At 62.4% G+C, this 17,588-nt stretch overlaps 1 protein-coding gene across 16 annotated transcripts; it reads left to right on the top strand.

The window, feature by feature from the left end:
* The first annotated feature begins 491 nt into the window (after positions 1–491).
* Positions 492–17,198, top strand: PCBP2 (poly(rC) binding protein 2). Of its 16 annotated transcripts, none has more exons than XM_075133810.1 (16): positions 510–732; positions 3,430–3,565; positions 4,010–4,033; positions 4,138–4,170; positions 4,527–4,643; positions 6,120–6,251; positions 6,866–6,994; positions 7,523–7,597; positions 9,248–9,334; positions 9,508–9,573; positions 10,358–10,399; positions 11,511–11,583; positions 12,105–12,143; positions 13,249–13,304; positions 13,736–13,905; positions 16,657–17,198. In XM_075133810.1, the coding sequence occupies exons 2-16, from the start codon at positions 3,497–3,499 to the stop codon at positions 16,691–16,693; spliced, it is 1,149 nt and encodes a 382-aa protein (XP_074989911.1). In that variant the 5' UTR covers positions 510–732; positions 3,430–3,496; the 3' UTR covers positions 16,694–17,198. The 16 variants fall into 16 exon arrangements, with proteins under 16 accessions (XP_074989914.1, XP_074989916.1, XP_074989927.1 ...); XM_075133811.1 differs by having other exon boundaries at positions 511–732; positions 13,252–13,304; XM_075133813.1 differs by lacking the exon at positions 12,105–12,143 and having other exon boundaries at positions 492–732; positions 13,252–13,304.
* Positions 17,199–17,588: the final 390 nt, after the last annotated feature.

Genomic DNA, 17,588 nt, shown 5'->3' with positions numbered 1-17,588 from the left:
TCCCGTCCCTATTGCCCCCCCATCCCCTCCTGTTGCCCCCCTTGCCCCCTCCTGCTCCCATTGCCCCCCAATTGCCCCCCCTTACCCCATTGCCCCCCCGCCCCTTATTCCCCCCTTGCCCCCCTCCAGCCCCCCCACCCCTAATGCCCCTATTGCCCCCCCATTTCCCCCTGTTGCCCCCATTACCCCCTCCCGCCCCCCTTGTCCCCCACCCCATTGCCCCTCCCGTCCCTATTGCCCCCCCATTCCCCCCTGTTGCCCCCATTGCCCCCTCCCGCCCCCCCTCCTGCCCCCATCGCCCCCCCCCCCAATGCCCCTTCCCCCCGAAGTCCTCCGAACCGCCGGCGGCGCTGCGGTCCTACGTCGCCGCTCTACCCACCGGCCTCCCCCGCTCTTTGGTGCGAGGAGGGCGGGGCGGGGCGCGGGGAAAGGACGGGGAAGGGGGGGGGGGGGGGCCGCTCTATCCCCGCCCCGCCGCGCCTCGCTGGTGCGCGGCGTCCGTTTCCGGGTCGGGGCGGGGTGTAAATCGGGCCGCTCCCGCCGCCCCCTCCCAGACCCGCCGCGGCCGCCGCAGCAGGAGCAGCCGCCGCCGCCGCCTCCCGCCGCCATCCCGCCCGCCCGCCCCGGCGCGCTCCCTCTCCCCCCCCACCTCCCTCCCCTCCTCCCCGCCCTCCCTCCTCCCGCTCCGCCCGGAGCGCCCTTCTCCCGCCGCCGTTACCGGCGCCGCTCCAGGTAGGCCCGACCCCCCCTCCCCCCACGCCGCCTCCCGACCCCTTTCCCCCGAAGTCCCCCCCCCACCCCTCCGGCCGCCATCCGGCGCCGACTTCCACAACGGCCGCGGAGCCGCGGCCTCGCGTAGCGCCCCCTCGCCGCCCGGCGCCGGCCGCGCCCTCACGCCAGCCCGCGGCCTACGTGCGGCCTAGTCGCGGCCTAGGCCGCGGCCTGCGCGCGCGCTGCGCCGCCGGCGGGGCGGGGGGGGGGGTGGGGGGCGCCGCCGCCCCTCCCCCCCCTCCCCGCCACCCCCCCCCGCGGGGACCGGGACCGGGGGGGGCCGGGGAGCCGCGTGCGTCACATGGCGCCGCCACCCCCCCCCCCCCCGCAACCCCCCCTCCCGCGCCGGTACCGAGCGGTTGCGGGGGGGCACCGGGGGGGGGGGAATTTTTTCTTTCCGCCTTTTTTTTTGCCTTTTGTGTTTTTTTGCTTTAGTGTTTTGTTTTTTTTTTTTTTAAACGGCCGGGCCCGTTTTTACCGCCATCCCGAGTTGTTTTCCCCCCGGCCCGGTTCGCGGCGGGAGAGGGACGAGCCCGGCTCGGAGCCGCCGCCGCCCTCCCCTCCCCCCCCCCCCTCACCGCGAGGAGTCGGGGGTTTCCCCCTTCACCCCCCCCGGGTCCGGCCCGGTTTGGAGCCGCGATCCGGTGCCGGGGGTCCGCCCCCCCCTCCGGGTGCTGGCGTGTTTTTTAGAGCCCCGGAGCCGGTTCCCCGGCCCGGTTTGGGGTCCAGAACCACCCCCCAACTCCTCGGGACCGCTCCCGGCATTCGGCCGCTTTTCCCCCTCCGCGGTCCGGGTCCTGTTTAGAGCCGCGATCCCGGGACTGGGGACCCCCCCCATCCCCCTTTGTGGACCGGCCCGGTCCGGAGGCTCAGTCCCGGGCCCGGGGGTCGATCCGTGGCCCCCCCATTCCCCCCGGGCCAACCAGCCGGGTTCGGAGCCGGGATCTCCAGCCCCGGATTTGGTTTTTTTTTTTTTTTTTTTACCCCCCCGGCCGCAGGGATGAGCCGGTTTTGGAGCCACGTTTCCCTCTGCCTCAGAGACAGGCTGGTTTTGGAGCCAAAACCAGTTCCCCCCACCAAAATGGTCCCAGTTTGGGGCTGGGATCCTGAGTGGGGAGGTCCCCGGGTGGGTGTTTGATCCCGGTACAGGCAACGGGCAGGGGCCCGGCCCTCCACGTGCACGGTGGGGGCAGGCAGGGCTGCCGGATGGAGGTAAGGAGAAGTTTGGGGGAAGTTTTCCTGCGGAAGAGCCTCGCCGTGAGCCCGGATCGGAGCGACGGTTGCCCACCGGCCTCGGCCTGCCCCGCACGGCTTCGCTTCTCCCTTTGCGTAACCCCCCGGCAGGTTTGGTCGGCTCCTTTTGTCCCCGGGGGGCTGCGAGGCGGCCCCGTAACCGACCCAAGCTCGTTCGACTGGCAAAACCGCTGCTAGGAAAGCAAATTAATGCTAACGAAGGCGAACTGGGACGCTGAACTGGTGGGAGGAGGAGTGGGTTTAGAGCCGGAGAGACGGCGGCGGGTGCCAGCGAGGCTCCTGCCACCTCCGGTGAACTGGGAAACTCGTAAACAACCAACTCGTGGGCTCGGGTCTAGACTCTCCTCCTCGCTCCGCCACCGCCGGGCTTGGATCCTGAGCCCTTCTTTCCAAACTAGGCAAACGGGCGCCTTTTTGGATCCGATGGGATGTCAGGCTGAGTTTTATGGAGGCCGTAATTCCTCGCTACAGCAAAAAAAAAAAAAAACCTTCTGTGCCAGCGGCTTCCCCTTAAAAGAGCATTAACCCGGAGCGCCGCAGCGCTGCCCGCTTGGCACGGTCCCCTGCCAGATTAATCCCCCTGCCCTTGCCCCGGCTTCTTCTTTCCCTGGGCTTGGTTAAACTTTGATGGGGCGGTGACCAGCCGGCCTGATAAAAACAAAGAGCTGAAATTTAGTTTATTTAATTTCTTTTTTTTTTTTTTTTAAAGTTAAATGGCTGACTAGCCGAGCTGGTGGCCGGTCGCGGTGTTTTGCAACTGCTGCCGACTCGGGCCGCAGGTTGTTTGAAACCTGATCGTGTGCTCATGTGGCCTTATCTGGTTTGAGTAAATCAGCTTGGAAACCGGTCTGAAAGGCCTCCCCACGCAGGCTCAGGGTGCAGATAAGTTATTATTTTCTTTTTTTTTTTTTTTTTTTCCCCAACAACCCGGCTTCCCAAGCGGGTTAAACCAAAGGGAAGCGGGGCGGTTGCTCCGTCTGGCGCGTGTGTGTCTACACGCAGCTGTGGAGGAAAGCTTGTAATCTAGATTAAGGTGTGGGGCTCGCAAGTAGAGGCAAGTTCCCCGGAGCTGTAGGCGAAGCCTCCGTGAGGAGCGGGGCTGGAAGGAGGCAGGGGACGAGCGAGACCCTTGCGGCTGTTGCTCGATGCAGGTGGGATCGTGCCAGTTCAGACCATCCGCCCTGGAAAATGCCTGGCAGGAGGAGCAGCTTGTGGGAAGCTGAACCGCTGCGGATCGGCTCTCCTGATCGCTGCTTGGAGAGGAGCATGACCCTAAAACTGCCAGGGGGATATTCCAAGGGAGAAGAAAGCATAGTGGGGTTTGAATCCCCCCCGGGGTGGGTTTGAAACCGGCCGGGGAGGGTTGGCTGAACCCCTCAAATGCAACCCCTCTCTCCTTTGTAGCTCCGCTTGCCCAGCGACCAAAGATCTGACCACTGACGAAGCCTGACTCAACCCAACGCAGCTCAAGATGGACACCGGTGTCATTGAAGGTGGTTTAAATGTCACACTCACCATCCGACTACTTATGCACGGAAAGGTACGTGTCCGTGGGACGCAGGGCCGTGCCGAAGCTCCCTCACCCGAAACAGGGGTGGCCCTTCCGGCAGACCGGATGGCGGCTGGGTGCTTCCATGGCAGTAAATCGCGTCGGTTGGACTTCTCGGAGCTGCCTCGTTATTGCAGCCATTAGGCAGCGGTGTTAGGAATGTGCTCCTTGGCACCCGGCCGGCTCCTGGATATCTCATGACGAGCGAGGCTTTAAAAGCGCAGCACATCAATAAAAATAACAGCCCGGGAAGGGGGGTGGGGGGAAAAGCGACCTGATGGAGAGCTCAGCTGGGAGCAAGGTGTCAGTGTGTCTCGGGGGGGGGGGGGTCCTGAGAAACTTGTTTTGGCTGTAAAAGGGGGTTGTTTAAGCTTGGGACTCCTGGAGGTTTTTTCCCTAAGCGCTGACTAATTGCCGCTTTTGTTTCCATCCCAGGAGGTGGGAAGCATCATTGGGAAGGTAAGCGAGCAACAAACCCCCTCGCCCTGCCTCCCCCTTCCCCCCCCCCCGCTGCCCTGCGCGGCCACGCTAACGCCTCTCCCTTCTCTCCCCCCCCTCTACAGAAAGGGGAGTCCGTGAAGAAGATGCGCGAGGAGGTGAGTCGGGGGGATTCGGGGGGAGCCGGGGGGGGAGCCGGCGGGGCCGCGGCGGCGTGGACCTTAAAAGGAATTTGCAGAGGGTGCGGTGCCAGCGGCACCGGCAGCAGATGGGAGCCGGCGGGCGCGAGGCATGCTGGGAGGTGTAGGCAGGGCCGGGCAGGAAGCCGAGGAGGCTAAGATGGCTGCCCGGAGCCGAGCGAGGGAGGGAGGGAGGCTTCATCGTCGGCGGTGGATCCCAGGGGACCCTGGCCGCTCCACGTAGAACCGAACCGGGCGAGTGGACCTGCCGCTGCTTTTGGGGGTCCCAGTGAGGGGCCGGGAGCCCTGACGTCTGCTCGCTTTTTTCCCCGCAGAGCGGTGCTCGCATTAACATCTCAGAAGGGAACTGCCCCGAACGGATCATCACCCTCGCTGGACCCACCAATGCCATCTTCAAAGCTTTTGCGATGATCATTGACAAACTGGAAGAGGTGCGTCTGCGGCCTCGAGCCCCCCGTGCCCGCAGCGGGCTGCTGCCCTGCCTGCAGTCCTCCTTCACCAGATAAATTTACCCTGGGATCTGCCCCAGAGCGTGCTGGGGGGTGTCCGGAGCACGAGGAAAAGCTCTTCCCTGGGGATAAGCAGCAGGATGGGCTCGTTCCGCATGGGCTGGCGGTGTTTTCCCCATGGGGCCTGATCTTTGCCCGGCTGCCAGCAGGGTCAAGGTCCAGGTAGTGACACTTCCCGGTGTGCGCTCAGCCATCCTTAAGCGGTTGCTCGCTGAGTGCCAGAGCCCGATGGGGACTTTACTGCGCTAAAAACACCCCGTGGCCACCAGTTAAATGGCTTAAAACAGAGCAGGGCTTTGAAACTCCCCTGGCTTCGCTCGGCCTCCTGGGCGGTCGTGCTGGTCCCCCTTCGGCACGCCTTGGTGGGGGGCTTGGCTCCGTCTCCGGCCCTGCTGAGGAGGGGACCCGGGGCTGCGGTTGCGCAGCGCTGAAGGAGGAGCTGCATCGGGCCCCTGCTCCCGTTGAATCGGTGACTTCCAGGGGGGATGTTGATCCTGGATAACCCGGGATCCTGGCTGCGGGCGTTAGAGCCTGCTCAGGGCCGTGGTGTCGAGGAGCTTTCCATCCTGCTCTGCATCGTTTGGAAGGCGTGAGCGCTCCTCGCCTGGTGCGGGGCAGAGCTCTGCAGCCCTCGCCTCGCCTGTGGGGGTAAAAATCCTGTTGCCCTTTGGATTTGGGACCCTTCCCTGGGAGGAGACAGCCCAGTGCTGGCAGATCTGTCCCCAAGGCCCTTCTGCTCTTGCCGCTGCCTAAAAGGCTGCTGAGCCCAGAGCTGTTTCTGCCGTACCCCGAGAGCTGGAGTCCTCCGAGGGCTCCCTGTCCGAGCGTGGCTCCTGGCTGCCGGCGCTCCGAGCGCTGGGCTCGCCGTTAAAGCTTTTTATTTTAGTAGGTCAGTTGAGCCGTGGCCTTGTGCCTCCCCTCCCCCTGCCAGCACATGACCGCTGTAATCGGCGCTGGGCTTGTTTTTCCCCGGAGCCACTCCTGCCCTGATCCCGCGTTACAACGGGAGGCTCCGTGCTGAACCGGGAGCTGTGGGTGCACCGAGCCCCCAACCACTTGTCCCCCTCCGGCTCCGGCACAGCCGGTTCCCATTTGGCTACGGTGTGACCCAGCTGGTGCCTCTGCGCTGGGCTGGTGGGGGGTTAAACCCCCATTTTCATTGAGACAACGGAGTTTGGCTTCTTCCTCCTTCCCCAAAATGTGGCCGTGTCGTTTCTGGGCCGCTAACGAAGTCCTGGGAAATAGGACTGGGAGAGCCCCGAGGTCACCTTGGCCCCGGCTGCCTGTGCCAGTGTCATCCTCCCCGTCCCTCTGCCAGGCACGTCACCTCCCCGCGTGCCATTCTGGCGAGGGCACAGCGCCGGGCTGACCCCTCTGAGTAACTCCTCTTCCTCGCAGGACATCAGCAGCTCCATGACCAACAGTACAGCTGCCAGCCGGCCCCCGGTCACCCTCCGGCTCGTGGTACCCGCCAGCCAGTGCGGTTCCCTCATTGGAAAAGGAGGCTGCAAGATCAAAGAGATACGAGAGGTGCGGGTTGAGCAGCCCCGGGGGGGATGCACGGGATCCGGGTGCCCCCCAGGGGCAAATCCTTGCGTTAGCCCCCACCCGGGGTGGTACCACATAGTAGAGATGTGGCATCGTTCGACCTTTTTAGAGCTCCTTGTATTTTTAGTCCTTGTGAAACTGAGACTCGGGGCAGACCCTCCCCTTCCCGGCACTGTCCCCCACAGCAGGACGCCTGGGTTCCTGCTCCCCCTTTCCCCGGGGCTCTCAATCCCCCCCCCCCAGCCTTTTCCCAGTTGTTGGAGGGGGGAAACGCGCTGCCCTCGGTAATACCACTTAGCACCGGGCGCTGCCGACCCTGGGCTGCCGGGGGATTAACTCTGTCCGGCTCCGCTGGCTGCAGAGATGGGCTTGACTTGGGTTACAGGGAAAAGCTGCAGCCCAGGTCCTCCTCTCCTGCCCCGGGCTCCTGATGACCAAATTATTTCCAGCTAGGATTAAAGGACTTTATTTTTGGGGAAAGGGCTGGAGGGGGGGGGGCAAGTTTTGGCTATGTATAACCCGGCCACGGGGTTTGTCGCTGAGGTCACAGCCCTCGCCGGGGTCTGACCGCCTATTTTTAACCGTAAACTTTGCAGAGCACGGGGGCACAGGTCCAGGTGGCAGGAGACATGCTGCCCAACTCGACCGAGCGAGCCATCACCATCGCTGGGATCCCACAGTCCATCATCGAGTGCGTCAAACAGATCTGCGTCGTCATGCTTGAGGTAGGGCCTCCCCTCCCCGGCCCCGCGGGCCCGTTTTTCCCCCCGGGGAGGCACGTGCGGCGCAGGGATCCCCGCTGCCCTTGGCGAGCTGCGGGCCCTCCTCGCGAGTGGAAACCGCTGAGGACAGAGGAACGGCTGCTGGGGGATAAAGGGATAGCTGGGGATTACAGCCTCGTCCAGGTGAGGCTTGGAGCTGCTTAAAACCGGGGTCGAGCCAGGCCTCTAGAGCTGCTCACCGGCTGTCGGTGTCACCCGCGGCTCCGCGGTGACCAGTTGTGCCGCCCAGCACGGTGACACCGAGCAGCGGTGTCCTGCTGTCCCCCACGCCTCCCTCGCGTGCTGCTCTGCCCCTCGGGTGTCCTCCCTCGGCCCTGTGCCCGGGATGGGGAAGAAACAGGATTGTCCTGCGTCCTCCCAAACGGCCGATTTAAACCCGAAGCAGAGCGTTGGCATCTGGGGTGCAAGGGCGGGGATTGTCGGTGCCAGCGGCACCCGGTGTCTAACCTCTCCTCTCTGCCTGTCACCCAGTCTCCCCCGAAGGGCGTCACCATCCCGTACCGACCCAAGCCATCCAGCTCTCCCGTCATCTTTGCAGGCGGTCAGGTAAGGCCTCTCCTCTGCTCCTGGGGTGCGGGGTGGGGAGAGGAAGGGGGTGTCTTACCGAGGCTGCCACGCTGCCAGCGCACATCAGCCGCTCTGCGTGCCTGTCACCCACGCCGCTTCCTCCGCTGGAGAGCGGCTCTGCTTGGCCTCGGCCTCCCAGAGCCCGCTCCGAGCCTTCCTCGCTGAGCTCCCTGAGGGATGGAAGAGGGCAGAGGTGGGATGGAAGGGCGGGGGGGGGCCAAAAAGGCTGATTTGGGGAGGAGGGGGTGCTGGCAAACAGCTCTGGAGTTAACCAGCCAAAAAAAAACCAAATCCCAGTGTGGTGGCGGTGGTGGGGGATTTCAATCAGGCCGAGACTCCAGCTGCCAAATTCAGGCTCTGCCTCTCTGCCGGGGCTGGCTCCGAGGACTCGGCGTGACCCGTTGTGGGTGACTGGCCCAGAGGGTTGGGAGGTTCTCTGCTCTCCGGGGCTGGCTCTTGGGGCGCAAAGGCTTAGCCTGGGGTGCGGAAGGGTTTCGTCTTGCACGAGGGGAGGGTGTCAGATAGGAGTAGTCATCAGGTGGTGTGGGATTTAGTCCCTCCTGCGCTGAGCTGATCCAGGGGAGTTGCTTGCTCCCTGCTGCCGAGCCAGGTTACAGGTGACAGGGTTCCCTTGGGATCCTGTCTGCTGTAAAGCCCTGAAGCCCCCTGGCCCTCTTTGGGGTGGGGGGTGCTGGCTGGGTGTCCTCGCCCGCGGACCCATCCAGGCCGCTGGGCAAGACGGGAGGCTCAGGCCTGGGTGCGGGTCACCCGCTCCCCACCCTGCGATTCCCAGGGCTGCCGTAACGCTTGGAGAAAACGCGGCGACTCTTGCAAATGCATCCGCTGCCTTCCTGCCGTCAGGGAAGACCCCTCCAGGGTGGGCTCCGGCAGGGCCTGGAGCCCCTAGCCGGCCCCGGGGACCCGCGCAGGCAGGCTCCGGCGTTGTTGATGGAGGCTTCCGTAGGCAGGGAAGGGGGTAGCTGCCGCCGGCCTCCCCGAGAGCCAGGCCTGACTCTGCTCTTCCCGCCCCCCCCTCCCGCCAGGCTGGCACGCCATGCTTGTTTTGGGGACGGATCTGCCGCCGTCCCCTTCCTCGCCTCGGCCGCCCCCCCACCCCCCCATCCCTTGCCCTCCCTGCCTCTTCCTCCTTCCCTTCCCGAACCTGGTCAGCCCCCCCCCCCCACCCCCCGCCTCTCCGACAGCTTCTCCTGCCGCTCTGCGCCCCGGGGGAAGCGCCTGGCCGGTACGTCCGTGCCCCCACCCGCGCCTCTTGCAAGCGGAGGGCTGTACCGTGCGGCCCCCCCCGCGGCGCGGGAGCAGGCCGCCTTCCCCGTTAGAGCAGTGAGGAGCAGGCTTCCCACGGCCACGCATCTTTTCCCTCCCCTCCCTTTTCTTCTCCCCCCTTCCTTCTCTTCCACCCCTCTCCCCTGGCCCAGGGCCGCGGCCAGCCCCATGCAGCCGTCCGGGCCCCGCTCCCGGTGGTATTGCGCTCTGTCTTCGCAGCTCAGAGTCGTGCGTAGAGCAGGGTTAGCCCTCGAAAAGCAGAGCTAATGTCGATGTGACTTTGGTGTTAGCGGAAGGTTTCGGATTGACAGCCCTGGAGACTGAAGTCCTCTAATTTATCCACAGGACAGGTACAGCAGCGGCAGTGCGAGCTACCCCCACACCGCCCCATCCATGTGCCTCAACTCTGACTTGGAGGGACCACCTCAGGAGGTGAGAGGGGAGTTCAGTCTCCACGGCCCGTTCAATCCTTGGCCTCTCTGAGACTGCCAACAAGGGTGGCATCCCCGTCCCCGTCCCCCAAAACCGTCAACGGTGGCTTTTGTGCTGTGGACTCCTGTCCACTGGGAACTGGACTCTGAGCCCACCAACCTCTCCTCACGCAGGCCACCCGGCAGCCACTGCATGGCAACGAACTTGGGCCAATTCCAGCCTGGGCTGCAGTTCTTCCGGTGACCTGGAAGTGAGGCTGTGTACCCCCCTCTCCCCTTCCTATCCCACCCACCCCCACCTGCCCGGCCCCCCCCAACCCCCCCAAACCTTAGCCAGCCAGGCCCCAGCCAGTGACTCGCCCTTTCTGGGTAGCTTCAGGAGGAATCTGAAGTCTGTGGCTGTCCCTTAACCTCAAGACATGGAATTGTGGCAGGTCAGGCACTCAGCCTTGTTACCCCCCACCCCCCGAATGCCTCTCTTTTGCCTTGTCTAGCATCGGTAGCCAGCTCCAGCATTTACCTCTAGCTTGCCCGGCGACGTTTTCCTAGGCGTGCGGAAGTGACGAGAGGACTCAGAACGGGACTTTTTTTTTTGGGGGGGGCTGCTGGGCCGGGGAAAGGAGGGGCCGGGAGCTAGCAGGGCTGGCGGGGGCGTTGGAGATCTTCCCCTGTCGGCGAGGCGGGGGGCGCAGGGCTAGAAGCATTGTCGGACTCCACCACACCATACATCTTCATCAAGATCCCAGCCGTTCTGTTTTTGTCTGCCACTTTTTTTTTTTGGGGGGGACGGCGCCATACTGTCCACTCCCTCCCTGTAACCGCCACGTAAGGCCAATTCGAGTAACCGCCCGTCTAGAAACTGCTTGTTACAGCATTTATCCGTCCCCTGCCTCTCCCTGCCCCACTTCCCTCGCCCCGGAGAACTCTCCACCTTGGCTCTCTGACTTCCTGGCTAGTTGAAATCTGTCTGTCCCTGGGTGGCTGTCCGATGGTTGTTAATAGGACTGTTTTCCTCCTTTTGTAGGCCTATACCATTCAAGGACAGTATGCCATTCCACAGCCAGATGTAAGTTTTGTTTACAACTTCTTGTCTTAAAATCCACCCTTTTCCTCCCCCCCTTCCAAAATTTTCTCCGTGCTTTCTCGACTCGAGCCGCTAGCCGTCAGCTTGGGCTGAATACTCGATCCGATCCGAACTCCCCCCCAAAAAACTCGCCTCCCTTTAATTCGCCCTCCTGCAGCCAGCTTCACCCGGTCTCAGATCTCTCCTTTTTCCTTCCCCCACCTTCTTTCTGACACTTCCCTCCTCCTATATATATATTTTTTTTTTTTTTTTCCCGACCCACCTCTCCCCGGCTTGGCATTTCACACCAGCTCCGCCTTTTCCCTTGCCCCCCGCCCCCAGCCCTCCTCTTGAATTTGGCACGCAGCCCGTCAAGAGAAAACAAAAACAGCACACGATGGTTCACTGTCATGGTGGTTCTCCCGGGGCAGGGGACAGCTGGCCCAGCGAGCGGTCGCAGGTGGCAGTTGGGGGGGGGGATGCGGGTCGGATCCAGCCTGTCGGGGACCGTTTGGGAGAGGAGTGACAGTCCAGGCGGCGGCCGCCTCTCCCGCGGGCGCTGTCCCGGCTTTGCTGTCGGACACCACCATCCTCTGGCACCCATGCTCATCCCGTAGGCTCGTTGCAGGCTCGGCGGGGGGCCGATCTCCGCTCCTGGCACCCTTAGAGCGGCGGGGGGGGGGCTGTGACGCGCCAGGCCAGGGAGGAGAAGGGCTAGAAGGAAGCTGGGCTAAGAGCTACTCCGGGGGCTGAACCGAGCCGGGCTCCATCCCCATCTCCCTTCGTGGCACTCCTGTCCCCGCTGCCGCTCCCTGCATGGCGTGGTGCGAGCGCCCTGCCGTCTCGTCTCTCCTGCTCCTCTCTGCTTCTCTCCTTGAGCTCCTTTCGTACCTCGCTTCATCAGGGGGTGGGCGCAGCCCCCCCCAGCCCACCTTGGCCTGGCGCCTTCCTCCTCTCCGTGCAGAGGGGGCCGTGCCGCGTACGGAGGGGCCGGGGGGGACCTGGTGCCACCGGCAGTGTCTGTGTTGATGTGCGTGCTGTGAGTCCTGGCCCCCCTTGGGCTTGGGAAATGGCTAACATCAGCCTTTTTCTTTCTCTTTTTTTCCCCCTCTAGCTGACCAAGCTGCACCAGTTGGCAATGCAACAGTCACACTTTCCAATGTCTCATGGCAACACTGGATTCAGTGGTACGGAAACTCCTTCTCTCTTCTGTACGCTAGCGTGGGCCAAAGGCCAGCCTGCGAGCCGCCGCTTGGCTCCTCTCTAACGGGGCCTCCGCTTGGGTCTCGCGCTCTCAAAAAAAAGAAAAAAAAAAAAAACCAAAACCAAATGTTCCCCCAGAGCCGAGCCCGGCCAGGTAACGATTTTTGTCGCGACGTCTCTGGGGGTGACTTGGTACCGGCCTCTGCGAGTCGCGGGGGGCCGCAGAGGGTAGAGCAAAAAAAAAAAACCAAACCAAACAACCGAGCAGGCAGGGCCTCCATGCTGCTTTCCTTCCTCTTCATCCCCATCCTCCACAGCTCTGCCAATGCACCGGGAGACCCCCCGACCCGCAGCACCCTCTCTCTCCCCTCCGGCTACTCCAGTCCTGAGCAGGCAACTGTTGAGTTGTACCAAATTTGCTGTAGATTTGCTAAGATGGCTAAAATATCCGTTTGGGGCTCTAAACTTGAGACAGCCAAACTCATTGTCACTTGTATCTTAACAGGCATTGAATCCAGCTCTCCAGAGGTGAAAGGCTATTGGGGTAATGATTAAAAAACAAAATCTGTAGTTATTCTATTGTGTATTAATACTGACCGGGGTCTCGTTCTCCCTGTTAAATGCTGCCCGCCTTTGTGCACGGATGGGAGGGGAAAGGGGGGGTCAAGGGGAGCCTTAGAAGGGCTGGAGGTACCGACTGGCTTGGTTGTACGTGCCCCAGAAGAAGTCAGCTGGACAGTGGAGAGCAGCAGGACTTGTTGGAGGGCTCGATCATCCAGCGCCTGACGCTGTTAGCGAGCCTTGGGCCCCCTCGCTTTACCCCCCAGCCCCCAACCATGCGCTGGGGCGGGGGGAGCGATTTTTTTTTTTTTCCCCCTGCCCGAGGAGTTTGCTGGAGCGGATCGCCTGCAGCGGCCCGGCCCCCCGCTTGCCGCCGGTGGCAGAACCGCTGGCGAGGTGGGGTGGGGGACAGCACCGTGATAACCGCCTCGACTGCCGGTGCGTCCCCAGGCTGCTTCGCCCCTGCCAAAGCCCTGGGGTGAGGTCTGGAGGCTCCCGCCGCTCCCTGTAGCAGGGAGCGAGCCGGGGAGGGGGGAAAAAAAATGAAAAAACATTAAAAAAAAAAAAAAACAAACCCCTAAAATCCACTTAGCACATGCACTTGGCCCCATCTGAGACACGAGCAGCCTCGCAGCGCCCGCGTCGGCCGGCGTAGCACTGCCCTGCCGGGGCCGCGGCGGCGAGGAGGAGGAGGAGGAAGGGGGTTAGCGTAGCCCTTTTGAAGCCGGTAACGGAGCGGCCGAGCGCCCGAATGGAGCCCCCGCAGTGAGAGTGCGCTGCTCCGGGACTGTCCTGACCGGAAGGAAGATCCTGTGGTGACATCGCGGGGAGGGGGAGAATTGGGGGAGAGAAATTGGGGTGACCAAGGGAGGGAAAGCAGGCGAGCGGGGAGGAGGTGGGAAGCAGCGGGGAGGGTTGGAGTAACCTCACAGCTTGCTCTGCCCTTCCCCTCCTGTTTTTAAACCGTCTTCAAGGTAGCCATGAAGCCGGCAGCAAATGCTGGCTTGACTGCTGCGGTCTGTCTGTGCTGCGCCCCGCCGTCCCACCGCCTCCCCCTGAACTTCTCCCGCTTTTTCTCTGTCTCTAAGCAGGTTTGGATGCCTCCGCTCAAACCACCTCTCACGAACTCACCATTCCAAATGATGTGAGTATCCCGATGGGATCCGTCCCTTCCAGCCCGCGTCGCGGAGGGAAGGGGGGTGGGCAGCGGGCAGGCAGCTGTCCCCTTCTCCCTGTGGGTCACGGGGATCCGCCCCTCTTTTTTTTCCTAACAAAATGGGGCTTGGGGTTGCCCCTTCTTGGCTTCAAAGCTGCGGGAGGGCTTGTGGCAGCACCCGTGGGTGATGGCTGCGCCCCAAACCGCCTCCTTGGTCCACTCTTGCTGGCACCTCATCCCTTCTCCTGCTTCCAGCCAGCTTTAAGGCAGAAAACCCCTTTCTCTGCCCCTTAAACCCCCCCAAGAGATGCCACCCCTGTCCCTGCGGGCGGCAGACACGCGACAGGGGAGGAGGAGGACGGGTTAACGCGCTTGGCTCCTACCCGCCGCTAACGAAGCCGCTTTCTCCCCTCCCCCAGTTGATTGGCTGCATCATCGGGCGTCAGGGCGCCAAAATCAATGAGATCCGCCAGATGTCTGGGGCGCAGATCAAAATTGCCAATCCAGTGGAAGGATCTACTGACAGGCAGGTTACCATAACTGGATCTGCAGCGAGCATTAGCTTGGCCCAGTATCTAATTAATGTCAGGTAAGTCTCCGGGTAACGAGGCTCCGCGGGTCTGGGGGGGGCTGGCACTGCACGCCCGCGCTGTGGGGTACCGCTCCCGGGGCCAGGACCCTCCTTGTGCCCCGACGCATGAGGGGAAGGGGTTTTCTCTCCCATTTTCCGCCCCCCCCATTCCTTTCCTTTCCCCCTCCCTGTGCCTGCTGTCCCGTTTTCCTGGTGCGATCGCCTCCCGGTCTGCGGGAAGCTGTAGGGTAACGGACCCGGCTGGAAAGGGGGTCCGGCCGCGGGGCTGAGGGGAGCCCGTGGCTGCTTAAAAGCCGTGCCTGGCCCCGTCAGGCTCCTCGGCGGTTTAGGGCTGTGCTCTTGCGATCCGGCGCTTGGCGTGGTGAGGGCTTTTTCGTGGGGTGTTAGAGGAGGGGACTCCCTCGGGCCTGCTCGTGGAGATCCCAAGCATCTCCCAGTAGGATGCCGGGATCCCAGGGAGAGGCGTTGGTGCTGGTTTGGCTCTTCGGAGCGGCCGGCGAGCCCTAACGGGGGACGCTTGGCTTCCCCGCAGCCCGGCGCGGGGCCTGGCCGCCTGCCCGCCATGCGGCACGCTGCGGCTCTCTTTGCCGCAGCGGGAATTTAGGGCCCGACTCGGACTCCGTGTGCTCAGACCCATCTTGCCGCGGTCGTGCCGGGCTGGGAGCGACGTCCTCCCCGGTCCTCAGCCCCCGGGGCTCTGGATGGAGGAGGAGAGGCTGGGCGAGCCCCCAGCCCCGTCCAGGGACTTGTCACCGCTCCGTGTCGCGTGGGTTGACACCGGGGTGGCACGGCAGCTCCGGCCCGCTCCCAAGCGGGAGCAGAGGAGAAGCCGCCTGCGATTTCTCTTTTTTTCTTTTTTTTGGTTTATTCCACTTGCTCCTCGCCGGTTGTGTCGAGGTGCCCGGCTCCGCGGGCGCCGGGATGGCCTCGCTGCTGAGCCGATGGCTCGGCCCGGGGTGCGCGGGGGGTCCCGGTGCGGCTCGGAGGCGAGGCCAGACCTCGCCGGGCACGGCTGCGGCCTCGCAGCGCCGTTCCCTCCTTCCCTCCCTCCCTCCCCGAGCTGGGCTCGTGCGATTTTACGCTGTTTGTCCTGTGCTTTTTTTTTTTTTTTGTGGTGTTCCCTTCCACCCACCCGTATATTTTTTTTTTTTTTTTGTTCCTTTTCTCCTCTGTTACAGTTTAGAAAGCGCTAAACCCTCCTCCCAGGCAGCCTCCGTCACGATCCCTGACCACCTCAGCATCAACCTCTCTCAACCCTCCACCCCTTCTTCTTCTTCCTCCTCCACCACCACCCCCTCGCTCGCCACAGCGGGGGCCTCCGAAGCACCCGCCAGCCTCCCCAACCCTCTTCCGACCGCCCCTTGTGTCTCCAGTCTGCTTGGCATGAAACCTGTCCCTCTCCTGGCTCTAAATGTTGTGTCTGCTGCTAAGGGTACCTCCGCGCCAGCTGTGCCATGTGTCACTAACAAACTGAAAGCGGAAAAGCAGAGATTTTCTCCTTACTGAGTCTGCTTGTGGCCTTAGAGGACCAGCAGATCGGTGGCAGCACGGAGACCCCGTAGAGGAGACTTGGAAGAGCAATTTTTTTCTCTTTTTCATTGTTTTTTTCTTCCTCCTTTTTACTCCAAAGTGAGCTTGTGATGTTTCTTAGAACGGAGTTTTCTTGCCGGCCGAGAGACGATTTTCCCCGTGTCCCCGGCCGTGTGATCTGTTCGATTCCTTCTCGATCCTGCTATCTTGTAGCCGCTCTCTTATTTTTCTCCTCTCTTTTTTCTTTTTTTTTTTTCCTTTTTTTTTTTTTTTTTATTTAGTAGCTTGGTTGCAATCGCGGTTTTGGGGAGGGGGTGGTAGGGGTGGGGTGGAGGGAGGGGTTCGTTTACCGAATAAACGAGTCGGGGGAATTAATTGCATTCCTGGTGACGTTGCCCACGGGGCTCGCGGCCTCGCCTGTCTCTCTTTAATGTCTGTACCTGTAATAAAGTTGCCACGGTGAGAATCTGCTCTGCTAGATCTGTGCCGACTGCGGGGGGGGGCCCAGCCCCGGGGAGGGGGCTTCGCGGGGTGCCCTCTTGCTTGGGGGGGGCTCCCTGCCACCCACCTTGGGGTGCCCCCCCCCCCCCAAAAAAAATTTGCAGGGAGGGTGAAGCTTTGAGGTGGCAGCTCCCCGGGGATGCTCGGTGCGGGGTGGGGGTGCTGGTGTCGTCCCTGCTTGCTCGGGGACCCCCCCTCGCATTGTGTGTGTGTGTCCCCCCCTTTGTGCTCCCCAAGGGGTCCCTGGTGGGGGTACAGCCCCCCCTCCCCTCCCTCCTTGCTCTCTCCCTTCCCTGCAGGAATCGCTGCCTAATTCCTGCCTGCCTGCACCCTGGGGTGCCCAGGACACCTCGGGGGTCCCCCGTCCCCTGGGTGTCCCCACCCCACAAGCTTTGCCCCGCTGGCGTGCTCGGGCTGGATTTGTCCCCCCCCGGCAGAGCCCTGGGCCCCGGAGGGAGCCCTCTGGCTCCATTTTTTGGGGGGGCCCCCACAAAACTAGGGGTGGCAGCAGGCCGCACCCCCCCTTCCTTACCGCACCTTCCCTGCCGCTTCTGCATAAAGCACCCCCCCCGCACCCCAAAAAAACCCCCTCCCTCCCCTCCTCGGGAGACCACGGAGAAGCCCTTCCTCCCTCGCACCCCATCCCTCCTCCTCCTCCCCCCCAAAGCGGGGTGTCGTCGTCCCCCCCACCATCTGACGCCCTTTTCTTCGTTGCAGGCTCTCCTCGGAGACCGGGGGCATGGGAAGCAGCTAGGGGCCCCGCCGCGGACCCTGGGCCTCACCTCACCATCCATCTGTGTAGTCCCTTAGCAGCCAGCCCCAGGTTTTAACTAGTTTGTAAATTTTTCGGTTCCTCCATGCTCTCCGCGGCCACTCATGAGGTTTTTTTTTTTTTGTTTTTGTTTTTGTTTTCTTTTTGTTTGTGGTTTTGTTTTTTTTTTTTTTTTTTTTTTTAATTACAGCATTTTAATTCCTTTCTCCGTTCGGCTGTTAAAAGGCTGAGCCCCAGATCTTAGTTTTATAAAGCTTCTCTCTCTCCTCCCTGCCCCTCACCCCCACCCTTCCCAACCCCCCCCCCACCCCCCCCCTTTTTTTCGGCTCATGAAGTTTCTGTTTTGTCATGAAATGTAAGAGTGGAAGAGAAACATTTCAGTTTAGTTCTGTAAGGTCAGGAAATTTTTCAAAAAAAAAAATTAATAAAAAGATGGACTGGAGCTTTTCCTTGTGAATAGAAACTGGAGGATATTTTGGTTAATGGATCTGCCTGTCTCCGTCTTTATTTGAACCCCTCCCAGTGCTCCCAGTTATGGTTTGGGTTCCCTCTGGGGGTGGAATGGGGCCCCCAGGCTGGATAAACCAGTTACTGGGACGTTTCTCTGCCTCTCCCAGTGCCCTACAAACTGGTCTTTAATGAAAACCAGTGTCCCAGCTCTCTGCCTCCCTCCCCCCCCCCCCCCCCCCCAAAATCCACCTGGGACCTTCTTTGGCTTCACAGGGGTGAGGGGCTGAGAGCAACTGCCCCCCCCCCCCCCCCCGCCCCCTTCCTTCCCCTTGGGGGTCCAGCACTGGGCCTCTGCCACACCCAGCGCTCCCAGTTCCACCAGTAAAGAAGGGGTGGGACTTTGGGGCCCCTTATATGCTGGGCCCCC

This window comes from Calonectris borealis, chromosome 30, assembly GCF_964195595.1.
Source record: "Calonectris borealis chromosome 30, bCalBor7.hap1.2, whole genome shotgun sequence".
In the NCBI taxonomy this organism is placed as follows: domain Eukaryota; kingdom Metazoa; phylum Chordata; class Aves; order Procellariiformes; family Procellariidae; genus Calonectris; species Calonectris borealis.
This window is presented reverse-complemented; position numbering and strand designations above follow the sequence as displayed.

Bases quoted from the DNA above. Each gene is read 5' to 3' on its own strand.
- PCBP2 (XM_075133810.1), top strand. From the start codon at position 3,497: ATGGACACCGGTGTCATTGAAGGTGGTTTAAATGTCACACTCACCATC. The intron at 3,566-4,009 runs GTACGTGTCCGT...TTTCCATCCCAG, and splicing joins GACTACTTATGCACGGAAAG to GAGGTGGGAAGCATCATTGG. The intron at 12,144-13,248 runs GTAATGATTAAA...TCTGTCTCTAAG, and splicing joins AGAGGTGAAAGGCTATTGGG to CAGGTTTGGATGCCTCCGCT.